Source organism: Mus caroli, chromosome 4 (genome assembly GCF_900094665.2).
Source record: "Mus caroli chromosome 4, CAROLI_EIJ_v1.1, whole genome shotgun sequence".
NCBI classification, from domain to species: domain Eukaryota; kingdom Metazoa; phylum Chordata; class Mammalia; order Rodentia; family Muridae; genus Mus; species Mus caroli.
Window position 1 is genome coordinate 56,684,864 of NC_034573.1, and position 21,780 is coordinate 56,706,643.

The 21,780-nt window shown below is 45.6% G+C and overlaps 1 protein-coding gene across 4 annotated transcripts in view; it reads left to right on the forward strand.

Moving 5' to 3' along the window:
* Window positions 1-21,780, forward strand: part of Rgs3 (regulator of G protein signaling 3) — a 138,990-nt gene that overhangs the window by 12,558 nt on the left and 104,652 nt on the right. For 2 of the 4 annotated variants that reach the window (XM_029476128.1, XM_021159585.2), the window contains exon 3: window positions 4,054-4,233. In XM_029476128.1, the coding sequence (XP_029331988.1) occupies window positions 4,131-4,233 (103 nt within the window). In that variant the 5' untranslated portion in view covers window positions 4,054-4,130. Of the gene's footprint in view, window positions 1-4,053; window positions 4,234-5,797; window positions 5,907-21,780 lie in introns of those variants that run through there. The other 2 variants (XM_029476129.1, XM_029476132.1) reach the window with 1 other exon arrangement.

Below are 21,780 nucleotides of genomic sequence, written 5' to 3' on the forward strand. Positions count from 1 at the left end.
CCCGGCTTTTTTTTTTTTTTTTTTTGATACATTTTCATTAGGTAGGCCAGGCTGCCCTCAAACTTGCAATCTTCCTGCTTTAGCCTCCATAGTGCTTGGATTACAGGTACCACACCAAGCTGCTGTATTGAAAAATTGTTTGTTGAGACAGCCTTCTATACCCCAGGCTGGCCTTGAACTCACTATGTAGCTGAGGATAACGTTGAATTCCTAATTTTTCTGCTTCTATCTCCTTGAATCGAATTTTACTGTGTTAGCAGTCATGGAGGTCACAGACCTGCTAGTCAATTCTGGCTGAGCAACAGAAGTTGATGTGAAAGATGACTTTTTTTTTTAAAGATTTATTTATTTATTTTATGTGTATGAGCACACTGTAGCTTTCTTCAGACACACCAGAAGAAGGCATCAAGCTTTCTTCAGACACACCAGAAGAAGGCATCAGATCCCATTACAGATGGTTGTGAGCCACCATGTGGTTGCTGGGAATTGAACTCAGGACCTCAGGAAAAACAGCTGGTGCTCTTAACAGCTGACCCTCTCTCCAGCCTGAAAGATGGCTTTTTAAAGTGGATCTCTTGCTGGAAGCTGGCTCCTTATTTTTCCACTGTTCATTTACAGGCTTAGCAACCTGATTCAGGTGACAACTCTGCGCCTTAGTTGCTTCAAATATCAATATAGGTTTCCTGGAAGCAAATAGGGTTTTTTGAACCTAATATTTTATGTATTAGTTATATTTCTTATAAAATTATAATTCACATTCTTTGGTGCTTTTGTCTCATTTCTCTTTATTGGTTTGTAAGTTTTTGTTGTTGTTAATATTTGCCATATATTTCACAAATATTTTTTTCTTTTTTCCTTTTTATTCAGGATTGAGCCTGGGGCTACATATGTTAGTCGGTGCTCTGCCGCTGAGCTGTATCGCTAGACTTTAACTCGTTTTTTCAGTTAGACATATTTGTACCTTTTTCAGTAGCAATAGAAAAATATTTACTTGCTTGAGAGAGCCTGTTGTACTATGTAGCCCCAGGCTGGCCTCGAACTTGTAGTTCTCCTTCCTCAGTCGCTTGAGTGCTGGTGATGCCAGGTGTGTACCATGCCCAGAAAAGCTACTCATTTGCCTTTATTCTTATCCAACCATTTGCAAATGTACAATCCATTCTTAGTTCACCTGTTGCATGCAGACTGGCCAACAGCCAGGTCTGGCTTCTTAGGAAGTAGTTTGCTAAGCCCTGAGTAATACACTCATTAAATTCAAACTACCTTTGCTTTCCTGGAAGAAATACCACTTGACCATGAACAAATCGTTGGCTTTGGCTTGTGTATATTTAGGATTTTTGCATTTACATATTTGTAAGACAGGTGGTTTTTGCAGAGACTGCAAACTAGTAGTGTGGCACAGATGTATTATTTTATTTAGCCTATAGCCTATTTTAATAAGCTGTCAATATTTAAAAAATGGGAAATAGTACCATAAAAATGGACTTATTAAAACTGGGAGCATTTGGCCCAGTTTTATCGCCTTTTATAGATTTTCTGTATGGTGTGTTTTCTATTTCATTAACTTCTGTCTTTATTTTATTGTTTAGATTTATTTTATGTGTATAGGTGCTTTTACTTACTGCATGTATGTTAAGTGTACCTTGCATTTGTCTTGTGCATATATAGGTCAGAAGAGAACATCAGATCCCTTGAGACTGGAGTTACAGCCAGTTATGAGTCACTATGTGGGTCCCCAGTGCCTTTGGACCAGCTCTTAACTACTGAGCCAGCTCTCTGAGGCTCCTGCCCTTATTTTAACTTTACCTTTGGTTGGTTGGCAGCTTTCTCCTGCTAAGATTATTTGGCTTTTGCTTATCTCTTAGCACTGACAATGTTCTCTCTCTCTCTCTCTCTCTCTCTCCCCCTCCCCCCATGTGAGCTCTTCTTCTTCTTCTTCTTCTTCTTCTTCTTCTTCTTCTTCTTCTTCCTCTTCTTCTTCCTCTTCTTCTTCCTCTTCTTCTTCCTCTTCTTCCTCTTCTTCTTCCTCTTCTTCTCCTCCTCTCCTCCTCCCCTCCTCCTCCTCCTTTTTTGGTTCTGAAACAGTTTAAAATACATTGGAATCTTCTGTTTCTTGAAGGTTTCTTTAGAATGGGCCTTTAAAACTATTTATGCTTTCTAGAATTTTGCAAGGAGAAGTTTGCTTTTGTTTCTTCTATTCTTTCTGGCTGATGACCTAGTAAATATTACTGACCTGCATGTGAGCAGGAACTTCTGTCAGATCTGTAGGTAGACACCTGGACGTTCCCCAGTTTTCTGTCCTAAATGTCGCCTACTTCCCCCAGATGTTTGAACTTATAAATTGATACAAAAAGGCTGGGCTTATGCTGGGGGCTAGAGAGATGGCTCTCTAGTTTGCTGCTGTTACAGAGGACCTGGGTTCCATGAACCACAACCATTAGAAACTCTAGGTCTAGGGCAACAGTTCTCAACCTGTGGCTTGAGATCCCTTTGGGAGGGAGGTCAATGGACCCTTTCACAGGGGTCACCTAAGACACCCACTATTGGAAAACACAGATGTTTACATTATGATTCATAGCAGTAGTGAGAGCACACCTATGAAGTAGCAATGTAATGATTTCGTGGCGGGGTCACCATAACATGGGGAACTGTATAAAAGGGTTGCAGCATTAGGAAGGTTGGAGCTCTGTGGGCTCCAGTGCCTTCTTCCAGCTTCCGTGGGCATGAGGCATACAAATGGTACACATACACACACACACACACACAGGCAGAAACACATCCACATAAAGTAAATGAATCTTTTAAAAAACGGTTTCACTGTTTTTTTTTTTTTTTTTTTGTCTTTAAAGAGGGTAGTGCCTCATGCCCAGGCTGGCTTTGAAATGGCTGTGCAGCTAAGGATAACCTCAAACTTCTTGTCTTGCTTTCATCTTCTAGATGATCAATACAGTACCCAGTTTCTATGGTGCTGAGAACTGAGTCCAGCGGTCTGTGTATGCCAAGACAACAGTCCACTAACTGAGCCACAGCACCCCTAGGCCATGTTTATACTAGGCAAACAGTCCACTAACTAACCTACATCCCTAGACCATATATATATATACATATACATATATATATACACACATATGTGTATATATATATGTTAATAATTAAGAAGTTACCTTCATATCGTAGCTGTCTTTTTCTTTCTTTCCTTGTTTATTTGTAGTTTTGCAGGGGTTTCTGTGTATTGGTCTTCTCAAAAACCAGACGTTGATTTTATTGTCTGAGTCTGTGTTTTCCTTTGAACTTTATCTGTTATCTCCTTTGCATGTGATTCAGACTTGCCAGGGTACTTCTACATTTTTTTGAATCAATCTACTTTGTTGTTTTATAAATAAAGTATTTTTCTTAGGATGTTGATTATAATCCATTGTCCTGTTCCTGGCATGGCATTATTGAAATATTATTTAACATTTGGTAGTCTGTCCTAGCTTCCTTTTTCATCACTGTGATTAAAGTATCCTGACAAAGTCATGTTAGGGGAGAAACTCCTAACAAGGGCAAGACAGGGTTAGTCACCGAGACTCCTGACCCAGGAGGTTCCAAAACTGGTCAAGTTTACAATTAAAACGAGCCATCATGGTAGTCCAAGCATTATTATTATTTTTTTAATTATTATTATTATTATTATTTTAAATATTTTGGTTATTGGGCAAGAAGATAAGTTACTCTGTCAGTGAGAGAATGTTCCCAAATTAATATTTTTAGCCTCTCTTTTCTAAACTGAAACCTTTCTGATACCTACAAAGCCAGGCAATAATCAATCTGTTATTATTAATATGCCATAGTGGTACATTGAAGTGAGTTTTGTATACACATGTATGGTATATATGTGTGCGCTTGTGCATCAGGAGCATGTGTAGTATGTGTGTATGTGTGTGTGCGCACACGTGTGTCACACTTATGGAGTGTGCATATTTATATGAGGTATATGATGCATTTTGTATAGCTCTCACTGGGTCTGAACCCTCCTTGCAGGGGACATAGCTCATGTCTGCTCTGCTCCTGCAGGTCTGCAGCCCTTTGGAACTCAGTCCCTTGTTTACATCCTTCGTTTGACGCTAGAGCTGTCCATTTTCTCTGGCTGGATGGAGAGGCCACATCAGGATGCTTCCTTGTCCAAAAAAGATGCCTGTACCCAGACTTACCCACCTAGAAGGAGGATCAGGCATGCCCAAGTGCAGGATGCAGGTAAACCTATCTGCCAGTGGGTTAGGGCTAGGAGGGTGGGCTGTTCCTGCTAAGGGTAGTGTTCGTGACTCGGGGGGGATGTGGTGGAAGTGAAGGGCAAGACAGGGTTTCACAAAATACCAGGATTCAAATAATCCAATGGACTTTATGGTATGTGGCTCATTTGCACTTGACCATGTATAGTAACCTCAGGAGTAGAGTTCTCCAGTTTCTGCTCCACTCTCCCCACCCCACCTCCCTCTCCCGGCTAGTTGAACTTCTGGTACTCAATTTCTTGTCCTCATAAAGGCAGGTCTGCTGCCCATCCCTGCTTTTGGCCATGGGGCATGTGTGGAGGCCATGGAAGAACAAAGGGTGATGGGATTTGGGGGCAGATAGGCTTGAGTTTAAATTTCAGCCCTGCCTGTTTCAAGCTCTGCAGATCTTGGGCAAGCTGCCTTCCCCTTTTGCCTGCCGGTCTGATTTCTTCCTGGCAAATAGGAGCTAATAGTTTTTAGGCTTACTGTGAAGTCTAAATGACATGTGTGAATTGCTCAGCCAGGCTCCTGGCACTTTATATGTATTTTTGCACCTCCCTCAACCCCATCTTGTGTGGCTCACAGAACCACAAATATTCACTGGCAACGAAGTCAGGGGACCAGCAATAAACTCTAACACTTCCCATTTTTAGGTTTACATGAGACCAACAGATTTCTTTCCCACGGTGGCAGTAAGATTTGCAGAGCAGATGTCTTGGTGTGAAGCCGCTCCCTCGGAGGTGTCTCATGAATGTTTGCCGACAAATTCATGCAAGGATTGACCTTCCTTCTCTCTGCCTTCCCATGCCAGGTTGGGAAGATTGAAAGGCCCTACACTGCTCTATGTCTGCAGATGGCGAGGCTTGCTCTTCTGTCTAATGGTGCCAGGCTGCAGATGGGGAGCCCCGAGGCTGCATGGAGCAAGCTGCTCCTCTCTGGATCTGTGCCAGGTTGCTCTCATGCAAAAGACTGCTCGAGAGAGCAATCCAGGCTGCAGCCTAGTGCTGAGCGGTCTGTCTGTGTGCAGTTTCATGTTCCCGGATCTCATACCCTCATGGGCCCACTCCGGAGGGCGGACACTCTATTGCTCTAGGTTGGTTTGGCGATTACAGGTCTGAGCTTCAAAGCCTTACTAATTGCAGCCTGGGGGAGCTGGTCGAGCAAGCCAAGCTTCCTCAAGTGGGCAAGTCAGGCTGCAGGGCCATAGTGGGGTTGACATTTGCAGTTTTCAGGTGCGGCTGCTGAAGCTAGGGTTCCTGCGGGATCACCAGAGGAAGGAGCCACCTCTGGTGGCTGGTGGCAGTCCTTCCTCCTAGCTCCTGGAGCCCACGCCTCCCCGGATCTGGCCGGCGTCAGCCAAGTCAGGTGGAAATCTCCCCATTCAAACCAGCGCGGGCCAATCAGGGACTGGCGCGCCCGGCCGTTCCAACGCGCGGAGCGGCCCGGGCCCAGGATCCCGCCCGCCCGGGAGACGCAGGCGAGGTGCAGAAAGGCTGAGCCTGCTGCCTGGGTTACCTGCACCCACATAACCACCGCCTGCGGACAGACCCTCCTGTCCTGGCCGCAACAGGGACGCTATGGAGCGCTCTCTGCACCGCGTCTCCCTCGGGAGCCGGCGCGCCCACCCGAACTTGTCCTTCTATCTCACCACCTTTGGTAAGTGCCTCTGGGCCAGGCTGCCGATGGACTGTTTCTTTGGAATCGGAGCCAGAAAGGCAAGCCCCCACTGTAGCAGGGAGGCTGCGAACAGGTGCTCTTTCTGTTCGGACACCCTCTCTGGCCCCTTCCTCCAGGCTCAGCAAGTCAATGGACACCACCTGCTGCCCCGGCCGCTGCTGCCAGCTGCAGTTGGTTCTGCCTCACTTGGCTGGAATAATCATGCCCCAGTTCATCTTTCAGAGAGGCCTGCCTTGTAACCACAGAGCTCCCCATTAGCCAGCGCTCAGGTTAAATCAGGGTCTAGTTTACTCTGTCGAGACAGCTCAGTCACCTGCTTCCTTTGGCTCAGGGACTAGAAGGAAGGGTTAGCTCAGGTCCCCTGTGGAGGCTGTATCTAACTTCTCTCGTTGGATATCTAACCCACACTCAGTGTGGATGGGGCTAGTCTTCTCCAAGATAGATCTTAGGAGAGTATAAAGGCTGAGGGGAACAGAAAGGGTCAGTAGGCCCTATAAGCCCCGAAGTTGCTCTGTTCCTCCAAATCCCAGCCAGCCAGCAGCGTTCCCAAAGGACTATGCAAACCTAGCCTTCCAAGGAATTACAGTAAGAATCGTACCCCTTCCCCAGAACACAGCTCTGCACAGCTCTTCATTTTCTCCCTGTTAGGAGGGGCTTGTTCCTCTTCTGCCAAGTGAGACTAGTTGAGAGGAGTCTCTCTCTAGCCCGTGGTGAGGGCTTGATACCTGACTGTGAGCCTTCCCACCAATGCTGTTCTGACTCGTATACAAGTTCTTTATGAAGTTGGAGTGGTTACCCAGCTTTCAAAGGCAGAGCACACACAGAATGAGACCCTCAAGAAGGGTTCTTGTCTTCTCTGCTCTCCAGGTTATCCCAGCACGGCACATTTGGCTCTTCACAGCTTGAGCCCCAGGAGCAGAGGGAGTAATGGAAACGCAGTGGGTTGATTCCTAGAGACAGACTGCATCTCGGCAGCCTGGACCTCACCTATCCTGGTGCTGGAAGATCTAAAAGAGAAATTCACTAGCCACCTGTTGGTTGAGGGCTCACTGGTGCATGACCTGTGTCCAGTGTGTCACCTGCATAGTTTCATTTAATGTCCCCAAATCCTACAAGCCAATCCTTTTAATTCCAGAGGGACACAAGGCTCTCCAAGACAAGGGAGATTTCCAGATGAGAGAGGGTCAGGGGGCATCACCTTTTCCAGGTCCTTGTTCAAGAGTTTAAAAGCCATTTACTTTATGTTCTCAGTGTCCTTGACCACTCCTTCCTAGTCTTAACAAAGTCCACATGGTTCTGCGAGTACAGCTTTGTAAGACAACCCTCTCACTGCTGGTGCGACGTGAATATTTCTTTGCAGTTACTCTGTGATCTTTTGTTCAACTAAAGTCTTTTTCCAGACTGGAGCAGGGGAGCGTCCAGTCCCAGCAGGGTGTGGCTCCTTCAGCCTGGCGATGGCTTCCAGTTGGGCATGATGGCTATCAAGTGAATCAGCTGTTTGAACCTGTGACTGTCACCTGAGTGTGCAGGAGTCATGCAGGAACTGGGGAGAGGGGGGAGCCACCTGCTCCTTCTGTGCAGCTTGCTCTTGGATATTTTTGACACTAATTTGAATGCTTGAAAAATGTTTCCTGCAATAGTTTTGTCTCCTGGGGTGCCATTTGCCAGGGCGACCTTACTGCTGGCTGCTAATTGTCACTGGGCACTGAATGCTCTATGCTCGTGGGTTCATGATGATTCCTGTTAGTGGTTACCAAACCAGAGCCCGAGCATTTTTGGACTTTTAGTTGTGGTGGTGGTAATGGAGATTGAACCCAGGGCCCCAACACTAGGCAAATGTTCTACTCCACTGGGCCCTTGAAAACACACAGGTTCCCAGAATTCATCTCCAGAGTGTGATTTAATAACTATGAGTGGATCCTGAGACTCTGACCTTAAAGACGTCCTAGAGATCTTTTGAATATGATCCAGACTTGGAAGCTATGGATTCCAGGTCGGTTTTTGCAGCCAATGTAGGTACCATTTGATGCAGATCTCTTTGCTAACTTTCTCAGTTCCTTGGCCTTTCCCCAACACTCCTTGGCCCCTTCAACAGTAGGCCTTACCTGGTAGTCATGCTGCAGACATTTAAAGGAGGTAGAAACACAAAGAGAAAAAAATATTTCCATCAGAATTCCCTACAGAAAGTCTCTGCCTCTGTCTCTGTCTCTGTCTGTCTGTCTGTCTCTCTCTCTCTCTCACTCTCTCTCTCACACACACAGAGTGGGGGATGTGAGCACACCTACTATTTCCCAAGGAAGGCAGGTCCAAGTAACATTCGCTGGCTGCCTCATTGCCTCTGAGGCCCTTAGCTTCAAGGGGAGGCACAAGCGGAGGCCAGGAACCAGCTAGTCCTTCTTTAGAGTGATTTGATGTAATTTGAAGAAGTGTTAGCATGTGTTTGTGGCTGTATCTTCCAGGGTCACACCTCTTATTTTGATTAGGGTATTTGTTAATTCTCTGGTAAATGCTCTACAGAGCTATAATGCATAATGTATACAGTTCACTCATTGGAAATGTACAACTTTGTGGCTTTGAGTAAATTTACAGAGTTATGCAACTATTACTATGACCAGTTTAGAGTATTTTCATCACACTAGAAATAAACACTGTACCTTTTAGCTTCTTGTTTTCCATCCCTGGCCCTCCACCCTTCCCAACCCCCACCAATCATGACTGTGTTTTCTGATTCAACGCATATGCCTTGTTGAGGGGATTTTATGTAAATGGAAGTGTGTATGTGTATTTCTATGAATGTCTCTTCTTACGGTGTTTTCAAGGAACGCTCATGTTGTAGCACATAGCAGTACTTCATTTAAAAATAGTTTTTACGTTTATTTGTGTGTGTATGTGTGTGTGTATACACATGTGTCATAGCACAAGTGCGGAGGTCTGAGGACAGCTTGTAGAAGCTGGTTACCTAGTCACATCATGTGCTTCTTGGGCATGGCACATAAGCCTATAACACTGGGATGGGGGTATGACACAGAGGTAAGAAGATCTTTGCTGGCTTTGCTGGCCACCAACTTAGCCAAAAAAGAACCTCAATAAGACTTAACAACACTTGGAGGCAGGGGCAGGGACAGGGACAGGGGCAGGGGCAGGGGCAGGGGCAGGGGCAGGGGCAGGGGCAGGGGCAGGGGCAGGGGCAGCAGAAGTGTATATAAGGGACACATAGTTACGATTAACAAACAATAAGAGTTGTTGTTGTTTTGTTGTGTGTATGTATGTGTGTGTGTGTTTTAAGGAAGCAACCATAGAAATGTTTTATTTCCGGACCTTCAGGTTTGCTTTATAGTCTCCTACTTTGTCATCATCACAGACTCGATTACTGACCGTTGCTTTGTAATAACATTTTGGAATCTCGAAGTACAAATCCTTTGATTTTATTCTTCAGTGTTATTTTGGTTGTTCTATGTTCATGGTACTTCTAGATGCATTTTAGGTACAATTATTTTATATTGAAAACTCCCATTCACAAAAATGTCGGGTATGTACAGGAAATCTTGAAAGGAAACCAAGGTTTTAGCTTGCATATCAGCGACCTGCCTGGGTTGTCTCTGAGCACGTCATTGTTCTCCTCGTGGTCTCTAGCATCCTGGAAACTGCAAACGGTTAGGGGAGAGCACAGGTTGCCTTTCCTCCAGGGTATCTGGGCTGGGAGATGATGGACAGCCAGTGTGTGTGCTCTGAAGGCTGAAGGTAGCTGTGGGCATGGCTGAGACCACCCATCTCTCTTTAGAGATGTCACTGCCATTGAGCCTAAACCTGACAGTTGTGGGGACAGTCCCGAGGCAGGCTCAGTCCAACGGCATGCCCGGAGCCTGGCTCATCAGAGGGAAGCGAGCTTCTGAAGATAAAGAGGACTGTGGGGACAGCACACATTTGCTGGCCTGTTCTTTCTTTTTCCATGTTTGTCCTGGTAGCCGTATTAGCTAGGGCCCTGCATTCCCCCTCCACTGCCTCTCTTTGAAACCACAGAGAAAATGAGTCCAGTTTTGTACTGAGAATGAAGCTCAGGACAGATGCCCACCAGCTGCTCCTTGTGTTGGGCAGAACAAGGTCGGGCTCTGAAGTAGAGGCCTTTGGGGTGACCCTGCCAACTGCTGTCAGCCCTGGTTTCCAGCCCTGTTGCCCTGAGCCTGGCAGACTCACTAGACTTGGCTCAGGAAACCCATCCATTTCTCCAGAGCACATAATTCGCTGGGCAGAGCGCTCGGCACTGGTTGTTTGCCTGTCATTTGTAGCCCATCTGCTTGGGAGGATCGAGAAATTCCTCAGTGTTGCTGTCTGTTGCTAGCTCCTCGCTCTTTTTCAGTTCTTCCCTGTATGTCCTTTCCCAGCCTTTCTTACTATGGTGTGTGGCACACATGCATAAAAACATTCCTAGATGTATATAAAATACCTATATGGATGCACACACACACACACACACACACACACACACACACACACTGGAGCTCAGGTAAGCACCTGGCTTTCACATGTGTGCCAGTGATCCAAACTTTGCTCCTCACATATGGCCAGCACATATTTTTAATTAAGATAAGCTATTACTACATTATATATCTTAGGCAGTCCTCAAATGGACAATCCTCCTGCCTCTGCCTCCTGAATACTGGGATTACAGACAGGGGCCATCGAGTCCAGTTTTGGCGATGTTTTCATTGTTTATTTCAGGGTCTGGTCAGAGACCGTATTCTGTGTCCTTCAATTCTTTGAGATTCGTTGGATTTGCTTGCTCACCCAACGGAGCATTGCGTAGCAAGAGAAGCCTGCGTGTCCTTGATGAGACTCTTGCAGTTGGCGGGTGCAGCGCTCTCCCCATGTGTCAGCGCTGGTCAGCCTTGCTCACCATGTTGCCCTGGTGCCCTGAGTCTGTTATTTTCTCTATCTGTTTATTCTACCAGTTACCAATAGAAGGATGTCGATTCCTACTGTAGATTAAACTTGCCATCCTCTTGCCATCAACACGGTCAGCCTTTCCTTTATGTATTTTGAAGTTAAGAATATATGGTTGTATAGTTCTTCTTTTTCTGCAGACTAAAAACTTTTATTATAAGGTCTTCAGCTGTTACAAGCCTTCTCTTTATTTCTAGTAGAGGTACAGTCTGCATTTCTTGGCACTGACATAGTTCCCCAGGTCCAGCCTGTGTCTGGCCTGCCTTTTTCTATCCTTTGTCTTTCCAAACTGGGTCTTTGTACTTCAAGTGCTCAGAGTTCACCGCAAAAAGGCAGGCATGGAGGTATTATCTTTTCTCCTCGTTCAGAGCTTACAAAAATGTCTTTTCTTTGGCTGGTCAGGTGCTAGCAGCCCAGGCTAGCCTTTCATGTTATCGACAGTGTCTCACTATGTTGCCCCAGTTGGGCTACACTTCCCAGGCTGAGCTTGAACTTATGACAGGTGCGTGCTGCGTGCCTGGCTCTTGGGATCACCTTGAGTCACCGTGAGGGACTGAGGGTATTTGAAACTGAGCCGCCGTTCTGTGAGGCTCTGTGTCTGGTTATGGCTCACCTTGTTCCAAAGGAGTAGCCCTTTAGGTTCTCTTTGATCCCCTGAATTTTGGTCTCCTCATCACCAGAGTTCAGAGACATCCCAGGAGAAAATCAGTCTGGGAAAGACATCAGGCTCCCACAGCCTTGCATTTGCCACCCCACACCCCACATTCTGTGTATCTCATTTCAGCTCCATGAGGATGCTTTTAGATATTTTTACCTGGCTTTTCTAGATTCCCTTACTGTGTCCCTTGGTGAGTCTGTCATCCCCCAAACTAAAGTCTCTGGTGGATTCTTTTTCTCATTTTTCTGACATAATAAAAATCTTCACATTTATTTGTTGGAATGTGTGTGTATGTGTGTGCCTCTGTGTGCGTGTACATACTATAGCATATATCTGGAGATCAGGGGGTAACTTGTGAGAGTCAGTTCTCTCCTACCATGAGTGTTTTCCATGTCAGACTCAGGCTTCAGTCTTGACTGCAAATGTGTTATCCACTGAACCATCATTCTAGCCCCAGAGATTTTATTTTATTATTTTTCTTAATTTGTTGTTTATTTTATGTACATGCGTGTGTGCTTGCATGAGTTTTGAGTACCATGTGTATGTATGTGGTTGTGGAGGTCAGAAGAGGGCGTGGGACCCCTTGGAACTGGAGTTACAGGAAGATGTACTCTCCCTGATGTGGGTGCTGGGACTGGGTCCTCTGAAAGAGCAGTAAGCAATCTGAGTTACTGAGTGACGTCTCCAAGCCTCTCCCTCAGGATGTGTTCTCAGTGTCTCTTTTCTTCTCCCTCCCTCCCTCCATTGTCATGTCAGTGGGAGTGCTGTTGTGCACTGGGTACTTCCCATGAGGATAGGAAGTGTGCTACTCTGACAGTTCCCACTGTAAACTGGAGGAGCCGAGACACCACAGGGCTTACGGACTCCAGAGTCCACGCTTTGTTCATGGCTCCGTGCTTCTGTCTTGTGTTTTCTGCACTAAATTTGTTCTTCTGGAAAGTGTTATCTGATCACTTTTAAAAAATACCTCAGATGTAAAACCTAATGAAAATAAATTATGAATTCCATCGTGTGGTGTGGTGCGGTGTAAAGTTGTAAGAATGTATATGAGAGATAACCATCATTATAGAATAACTGCAGACAAAGAGTGGTAATGTAGGGGCTGGAGAGATGGCTCAGTGGTTAAGAACACAGGCTGTTCTTCCAGAGGACCCAAGTTCAATTCTCAGCAGCCACACGGCAACTCGCAACCGTCTGTAACTGCAGATCCAGAGGATCTGGCGCCCTGACCAGACATGCAGGCAGAATACCAATGTACTTAAAAATAAACAAAATTTCAAAAAAAAAAAAAAAAGATTGTGTGAAACAGATAAGGATACTGAGTATATAAAGCGTTGTAGACATTTTCAAATTAAAACCATATGACTTTTATATATGACTTAAAAAATAATTATAATCTGAGTGTGGTAGTGCACACCTTTAATCCTAGCACTTGGGAGGAGAGGCAGGTGGAGCTTTGAGTTCGAGACCAGTTTAATCTACAAAAGTGAGTTCCAGGAAAGCCAGAACTACACAGAGAAACTCTGACTTAAAAGAAAGAAGGAAAGAAAGAAAGAAAGAAAGAAAGAGAGAGAGAGAGGGAGAAAGAAAGAAAGAAAGAAAGGAAGAAAGAAAGAAAGAAAGAAAGAAAGAAAGAAAGAAAAGAAAAGAAAAGATATTACAGTATGATGAAAGGGAAAAAAACCCCACAAAAGGCCGAATAACATGAATTTTCTACATATAATAGCAGTGTGTACACATGGGCATGGTAGAAAACCATTTGCCGTGAGGAGAAGAAGTTGTCCTGGGGTTAATGTGGACAGTTCTATACTTTGTAGTTTAAGCAGGAATAGTTACAGTCGATCAACTTTTTTTTTTTTTGCATTTTCATGTGTATGTGTGTGTGCATGTGCATAGGCTCAAATTTGACATTGGTTGCCTTCCTCAGTTGCTCTCTACCGAGGAAGAGAGGCAAGGTCTTTAGCTGAACCGAATGCTCACAGAATTTCCCCCTGTCTGTGCCTCCTGAGTGCTGAGAGTTCAGGCGGCAGCCATGCCTGCCTGGCTTCTTATGTGGACTCTGGCTCTCATACTTGCTGCTCTATCTGCAGAGCTATCTCCTCAGCTCCAGTATGGGCTCTGGAGAAAGGGAGGGGGAGAAGGGAGGGGCTAAGGGAGGGAGGGGGACTGGGCTGTGATCAGGATGTAAAGTGAATAAAAAAAAAGAAAAAGAAAGAAAAACAAAAAGAAACTCAAAGACCTCAAAATACAAAAAGTCTCCCATTCTTAGATATAATAGTATTTCTTAACACTGTGGGTTTTTTTTTCTTTCTTTCAGTCTTAAAACTGAAAAATGGCCTCAGAATTGAGATCAGATTTAATTGCCCTAATTGTGGAGACAATATTTCCCAGTGTTTATTAGCTAAACTGAACAACTTCTATCTGGCCATGTCTGGGAGCTGGGAGTTTGGAATCGCTGACAGGAATGGTTTTTCTCAGGGTTTCTCACAGGGCGGGAAGCCAAGATGTTAGCCAGGGACTCTGTTATCCGAAGGTATCACAGGGCCGGGAGGACTTGTCACGTGACTCTTGGCAGGAGGCCTCTCATTGTCGGGAGGCTTCTGTCTTTCCTCACTTTCCTCTTCATGGGGCCCGCGTGAGTTTGCCCAGGCCACAGGCAGGCAGCCTGCCTCCTCCTGAGCGAGCCTCACGGTTGTGACCGTGAGCAAGAACCCCAGAAAAGGACCGAGAGCCAATTTAAGACGGACACAGGGTTTTCTGAGAGTTTGAAAAAAAATGAATTTTTAATGTTATTATTGTGTGCATGTATGGAGAGAGACAGACAGACAGCAACAAAGAGAGAGACAGACAGATAAAGACAGAGAGACAGAGATAGAGAAAGACAGAGAGAGAGACAGAGGGGGAGAGAGAATCTGTGTATGCCACAGCACATGTATAGAGGTCAGAGGACGATTTTCAGGAGCTGCCCTCTTCTTTCACTGTGGGTTCTGGGGATCGAACTCAGATTGTCATTCACACTGTCATTCGCACTTGGCGAGCACTTTTACCCATGGAACCACGCTTGATGGACGTCTGGTAGGCATATTGATAATTTATTTGCTTACTTATGCAAATATTTTTTTCCTAAGATGTTTTTATTTTTAAAATCATGTGTAAGTGTTAGGTTCCATTATGACGTTTTTAACATAAATTCTATTTTATCAATTCTCTAGCCCTCCCTTGCCCTCTTCCGACTGTGTCCCTCCACCCCTTGCCACGTGGATTCTATGACCTGCCTCACCCCTCCTCTTTTGTCCTTTCTTATGGTACTTGTTCTAGTTTCATGGCCTATAGCCACACACATGCTCACATATATATTCACACACATACACATGCACACATGTGCACGCACACACACACACACACAGACATGCACATGCACTTGCACACAAGTGCTGAAAGCCAGCTGTTGAAGGAGCACATCCTTTCTGGGTCTTATTTGCAGCACCCTGTGGAATGGTTTCCTGATCCACCCATTTGCTTGCAATTTTCATAATTTCATTTTTTTTGGCTGAGCACAGTTGTACAGTGCACATGTGCCATATGTTCACTATCTGTGCCTCTCCTAGTGGACAGCTAGGCTGATTTCATCTTCTTGCTATTGTGAATACGATAACACAAGCAGTTCTGCAAGTGTGTCTGCCATAGGAAGTAGGCAGAAGCCTCCGTGCTGGTTTCTATAACCGATGTCCTACCCCACACCCCACTGCAGTGAATAAAAGCCCCTCTTTCCTCACATCTCTGCCTGCGTTTGGCTTCTTTTTTCTTTTTTTGTTTTTTCGAGACAGGGTTTCTCTGTATAGCTCCGGCTGTCCTGGAACTCACTCTGTAGACCAGGCTGGCCTTGATCTCAGAAATCCACCTGTCTCTGCCTCCCAAATGCTGGGATTAAAGGCGTGCACTACCACTGCCCAGTGGCTTCTTTTTTCTTTCTTTAAAAAAAAATTTTTTTATTAGATATTTTCTTCACTTACATTTCAAATGCTATCCCAAAAGTCCCCTATTACCCTCCCCCGGCCCTGCTCCCCTACCCACTCACTCCCACTTCTTGGCCCTGGCGTTCCCCTGTACTGGGGCATATAAAGTTTGCTAGACCAAGGGGCCTCTCTTCCCAATGATGACCAAGTAGTCCATCTTCTGCTAGATATGCAGCTAGAGACACGAGCTCTGGAGGTACTAGTTAGTTCATATTGTTGTTCCACCTATAGTATTGCAGATCTCTTCAGCTCTTGAGTACTTTTTCTAGCTCCTCCATTGGGGGCCCTGTGTTCCATCCTATAGATGACTGTGAGCATCCACTTCTGTATTTGCCAGGCACTGGCAAAGCCTCATACGAGACAGCTATATCAGGGTCCTTTCAGCAAAATCTTGCTGGCGTATGCAATAGTGTCTGCGTTTGGTGGTTGATTATGGGATGGATCCCCGGATGCTGTAGTCTTTCTCTTTTAAATTGATCCATTTTCTCACGGGCTAGCCTCACGCATACCTGTGTGTAATGCATTTTGATTACGCTGTCTTCCTCCTACCCTGTCAGTCTGTCTCTTCCATCCCTGCCCTTCTCCTAGGCTCAGAACTTTTGGTTTGGGGACTCATCTCACTTAACCAGGGTCATCTGTGTGACCATTGGATTGGAACTGTCCACTGCAGCCTGGGGTGGGGGTGGGGGTCACCAGTGGGCACAGTCTAAGGTGACGACTTCCTATATTCTCAAATCTATCAATAACAAGTGGTTCTTCAATGAAGGGGTCCCCAGAACCCCTCTTCCATTCATGCTTGCCTGCTGTGGGCCCAGGCTGTGTAGCTCTGGTGCCAGCATCCGCAGCTACTGTGAGGTCAGAATCATAGTGACTGTGTATTGCCCAGAAGGTGGCATCTCACGGACCTCCTCCCTAGCTTCCTGCTCATGTTTCCTTTCTACCCCCTCTTCCGCAATGTTCTATGAGCCTTAAAAATGACTGTTCAAGGCTGGTTCTTTGTCTTCTTGACAGCAATTGTGTCTGAGGTGAAGTAGAATCTCAAAGTAGTTTTAATTTTCATTTCTCCAATAGCTAGGGTCATTGGACACTTTCAAAAAAATATTTATGGACCATTTGTGTTTCTTCTTTTGAGAACTCTTAGTTTATTCCATTAGTCTACTAACTGATTAGCAGGGATTTTTTTTCTATTTATTTTTTGCAGTTCTTCATATATTCTAGACGAATAAATGATTTGAGCAAGCACTTTCCCAAAGATAATATGCGAACAGTGAATTGCACTGGAAAAAGAGCTCAACCGGAACTCAGTGAGAGCTGTACCTGGTGCTACAGTCCGGCTACCTAGGAGGCTGAGTTAGGAGGACAGCGAGCTCAAGACCCATCTGAGCTACCTGATGAATCCAGACCTAGCAAATGTGATTCAGTGAGACCTTGTTCCCAAGAGAGGGCTTGGATGTAGCTTAGCAATAAGCACAGTGCATGTGAGCCCCAGCCTTTGATCTCTCGCAACAGTTAATACATACATTATTCATTATTTGGGAATAAATTCCTCACACCCTAAGGCCAAGCAAGTCAGAACGAGCAAACAAAAAAAACACTAGAACAAAATAAAACAGGGGACAAACAATCAAACAAATCCCTCCAACGAGGTGTATTGATCGGGATGTGACTAAAGAGATAAATAATAAGTACTGAGATAATGAGAAATTTGTACGTGAATACTTGTACGTGGTTAGCAGGGATGTAAAAGGCACTGCCACTTGGGAAGAGAGTTCAGCAGTTTTTGTTTTTGTTTTGTTTTTTTATAAGACCGAGTTATCATTTGACCTAATGATTCCTCTCCGAGTTATATATCTGAGAGGAACAAAAACGTGCTTACAAATAAGTGTGGGGCTTATATGTTGGGCACAAGAAACCTAGTACATAAATGCTCACAGTAGTAATACTTAGAGCAACTTCAAAATGGAAACAACCCAAATACTTACCACAAAGTGAAAAGATAAAGAAAACCTAGTCTATCCACATAGTGGAATATTACTAGGCCATAGAAAGGACTGGTGTATTGATACGTATATAAATCTTACAACACATATAAATCTTGGAAACATATGGCAAGTACAAAGAAACCAATCATAAAAGCACATACGTTGTCAGAGTTTATATATATGAACTACATCACAATAGGCAAATCCACTGAAGCAGAGAGAGTAATTGATGATGGACAGGGCCTGGGGAAGAAGGCAATTGAGAGTGATTCCTGATGAGTTTGGGATTTCTTCCAGGAGAGGGAAAAATGATTTAAATAGGGAGTAGTGCTTGGCTGCCCAATTCCATGAAATGTGTTGTAGAATGATGTGTTACATGTAGAGCACATACGTTTCCATGAAGAAGCAACTTAGCTATTTAAAAAAAAAAAAAGGAAAGAAAAAGAAAACAATGGCCTATTATACCCTAGTCACTTCTACTCCATTCAATTAGAAGTAACTAAGTCCGCTCTACCGTGGCAAGATGAACGGGTCTCTACTTTTATAAACTTAGGTGTGTATGTGTGTGGCCATGTGCATCTAAGAGCAGGTGGCTGTAGATGCCAGAAGAAGGTGGCCAGTGCCCTTGGAGTTGCTTGCAATTGTGAGCTGATTTACATGGATCCTCTGTAAGAGCCGGACAGGCTTTTCACCACCCAGACCTCTCTCCAATTCTAGCTTCCACTTCTCGATGGGACGGAACATCAAAGACCCTGTAGGCAAATGTTGAGCCAGCCACTGTGGATGCCCTGGGTCTGATGGCCCCCATGTCAACCACTTACTGATCCTGTAGATTGGATGTTCAACTTTTAGCCTTCATTTAACTTGCCCATTAGTGAGGATTCAACATAGTAACTATTCTATGGCGTTACCATGAGGAATAAAAGCAATTAGAAGCATTTAGTGAAGTTCTGAGTATGCTGTGAATATCCAGCCAGCATTGGCTGCCTTCCTTCCCTCCCCGTGGCTCTGACACTGAGGTGTCTTGTTGTGGTCTCTGGGATGTTGGATCTGAGCCCTGCAGGATGGATGGCTTTGCCAGCAATGTGGCCTAGCCAAGGTTGGATGTTGAGGGTGTTAGTCAGAGATTGTAATTCATCGGCTTTTCAGGAAGAGCCCAGAATCCCTCCCGAATGACCCACGGTCACTGAACTCATCGAGGAGACCTGACAGTGAGTTTATGAGTTTGTGCTGAGCAGGCTGACAGGACTTCTCTGGCTGGAGCTGTGTTTCTGGAAGGAAAAGCAGCTTGGGGCATCATCACATCAGCACTAGATTTCAGAGGAAGCAGAGAGTCACGCAAAGGGAGTGGACCAATCGAGCTTTTATCTCCACTCAGGAACCCTGCAGTTTGTGTCTCAGCTCTCCTGCTGGGTACTGTAGATCTCCACTTCTCTCCCTTCCCCCCAGTCAGAGGGAGTTGGATGAACCTGAAGGGGATTCAAGATTTTTCCTCTTTTCAGTCCCACACTGGAGTTTCCCAAGGTTAAGGACCAAGAACTGTGTAGCTTCCAGGCTTTGATACCTGCCTGTCATTTATCAGAGGACAGAAAGCAGAGCTGGCCAACATCCCTCATCCTCTGAGTCTGGACCAGTGCTCCTGAATGGATCAGATGGCTGACACAGGCAGGGAGCTAGGAGCTGGCTAGGCTCCTTCCTATCATCCTTTTTTTTGTACAAACAATCCTCACACCTGTAGGGTGAATCTGTAAATGCCAATAGTTGGCTGATGTGTACGGACATTGTTCTTCCTGTGGCTTTTAACATGTGGTAGTTCCCCCCTCCCTCCATGTATATATATGTATGTGTGTCTCTGTAATGTATATGTGTATGTATCTACCTGTGCCTGTGCACTTACACAGCATACACATGTAGAGACCAGAAGTCCATACCCGGCACCTTTCTCCACTGCTTTTCACGTTATTGCTATTATTATTGCTGTTGTTATTTTGACTCAGATCTTCCACCAAACCTGAAGCTCAGTGTCTGTCTAGGCTGGCCAGCAAGCACCAGGGATTCACCTGTCTGCCTTCCCAGTACTACAGCATGCAGGCATGCCCGCCTGTTAAGTACCCTCAAAATCCTCCCCTCCCAACCCTAGAAGCTGAGGACTGAACCCAGGGCCCTCTTGGGTAAAGACTCTACCATTGAGATAAATCCCCAGCCTCCTTTTTCTTTCTCTTCTTTCCTCTTCTCTTCTCTTCTCTTCTCTTCTCTTCTCTTCTCTTCTCTTCTCTTCTCTTCTCTTCTCTTCTCTTCTCTTCTCTCCTTTTTTCCTTCCTTCCTTTCTCTCTCTCTTTTCTTTCTTTCTTTCTTTCTTTCTTTCTTTCTTTCTTTCTTTCTTTCTTTCTTTCTTCCTTCCTTCCTTCCTTCCTTNTTTTCTTTCTTTCTTTCTTTCTTTCTTTCTTTCTTTCTTTCTTTCTTTCTTTCTTTCTTCCTTCCTTCCTTCCTTCCTTCCTTCTTTCCTTCCTTCCCCCCCCTCTCTCTCTTTCCTCCTCCTCCTTCTCCTTCCTTTACTCTCTCCTCCTCCTCTCCTTCCTTCTCCCCTGTTCCTCCTCCCTTTCCTCCCCTCTCCTCCCCCTTCTCCTCCATTTCTTCCTCCCCCCTCCTCCCTTTCCTCCTCCCTCTCCTCCCCTCTCCTCCCCCCTCCTCCCTTTCTTCCTCCTCCCTGCTCCCCCTCCTCCCCCCTCCTTCTTTTCTTCTTCTTCTTCTTCAGCGTGAGTGCTGGGCATCTGAACTCTGGTCCTCATGCTTGTGTGAGAAGCACTTTACTCCCTGACCCACCTCACCAGCTCTGCAGGACAGTTCTGAGGTGAGTAGCGGTTTCAGAGGAACTGTTGGGGATGGATGACTGCTGCTTCCCAGGAACCTCAGGGATGTGTTCCCGACATACCCCAGAGTGCTCAGCATGGGCTCTCTTGAGGACCTGTGTCTGCTGACTGGAATTCAGCAGTGGGGTGCAGCCCGCATCTTGCCATTTTCTGAGTCAGTCTCTCTGAACTAAATCCTGAGAGAATTTGGCTTCCTGTGGTCCTCTGCCCAGTAAATTCTGCCTGTTGGACAGAATTTCCTTGGCTGCTTAGTTTGTGCTGTGTACAGTAAGCTAAGCCTGTAGTCCCCAGTCCTGGGCTTAGCAGAATTGGAGTCTGCTGCCCTCTCTAAACTTTTTAATCTTCTGCCTTCAGCACTATCCCTGGCCTATTGTGTCCTGTCTGTTCTTGCTTTGTCTTTGGGCCCTGGGTCCCCGGTACATCCTTACAGACTCTTTGAGCACCCATTGCCAGGATCCTTTGCAGATAGAAGAGATGTCCATGGTAACTGTCCCTTCCAGGTTCCCCCTCCCCTTCCCTTCATAACTCCGAGGGGATGACTTCAGGCCCTTAGCCTCCACACTCCAAGGTGCTTGGCACTCTCTCGGGCCATGCTCTGAGTGTGAGGGAGAAAGAGGGCTATTGCCAAGGTCAAGAGTGAGGTGGGTGGTATCTTGCTTGTTTTCTTTCAGATCAGCTGAAGACTCAGGGTTCATTGCTTTAGACTACATGCCTTTGGAACCCTGCCATCTCAACTCTTTGTTTTAAATCAATTTTATGTATTATTGTTCCTTTTGTATGGTGTGAATCTGGATGCATGGGTGCCATGACATGGGCGTGGCCAACTGAGGACAACTGGTGGGAGCTGGTTCTCGCCTGCCACAGGATTTGTGTTTCAGACTCTGAGTTGTCAGGCTTATGCAGCAAGTGCCTTTGCCTGCTAATCCATCTAGCCAGACTTTTCTTGTCTGTTTTGTTTTGTTTTGTTTTGTTTTGTTTTTGAGACAGGGTTTCTCTGTGTAGCCCTGGCTGTCCTGGAACTCACTCTGTAGACCAGGCTGGCCTTGAACTCAGAGAGATCTGCCTCTGCCTGCCAAAGCACTGGATTAAAGGCATGTGCTATGAGGCTCGCTTCCCTTCTCTTGGCTTCTGGAGTAAAGGCGTGGCACATCGTTTTCTAATGGTGGATGGGTGCCTGCTGGGGGACTGTGGGTTCCAGCAGACTGTTGCATTGGAAACTGTGCTGAGTTGGGCAGGGCTTTGGTCTGCAGTCCTGGCTCTGGTGGCGGGGTGTACCCTGAGTCCAAGTCACTGTCTATGCCAGGTACGACCAGCCACCAATGAGGAGCTTAGGCAACATGGCTTCAGGGTCCCTGAGTGTTGGACATTTGATGGAGGAGACTGATA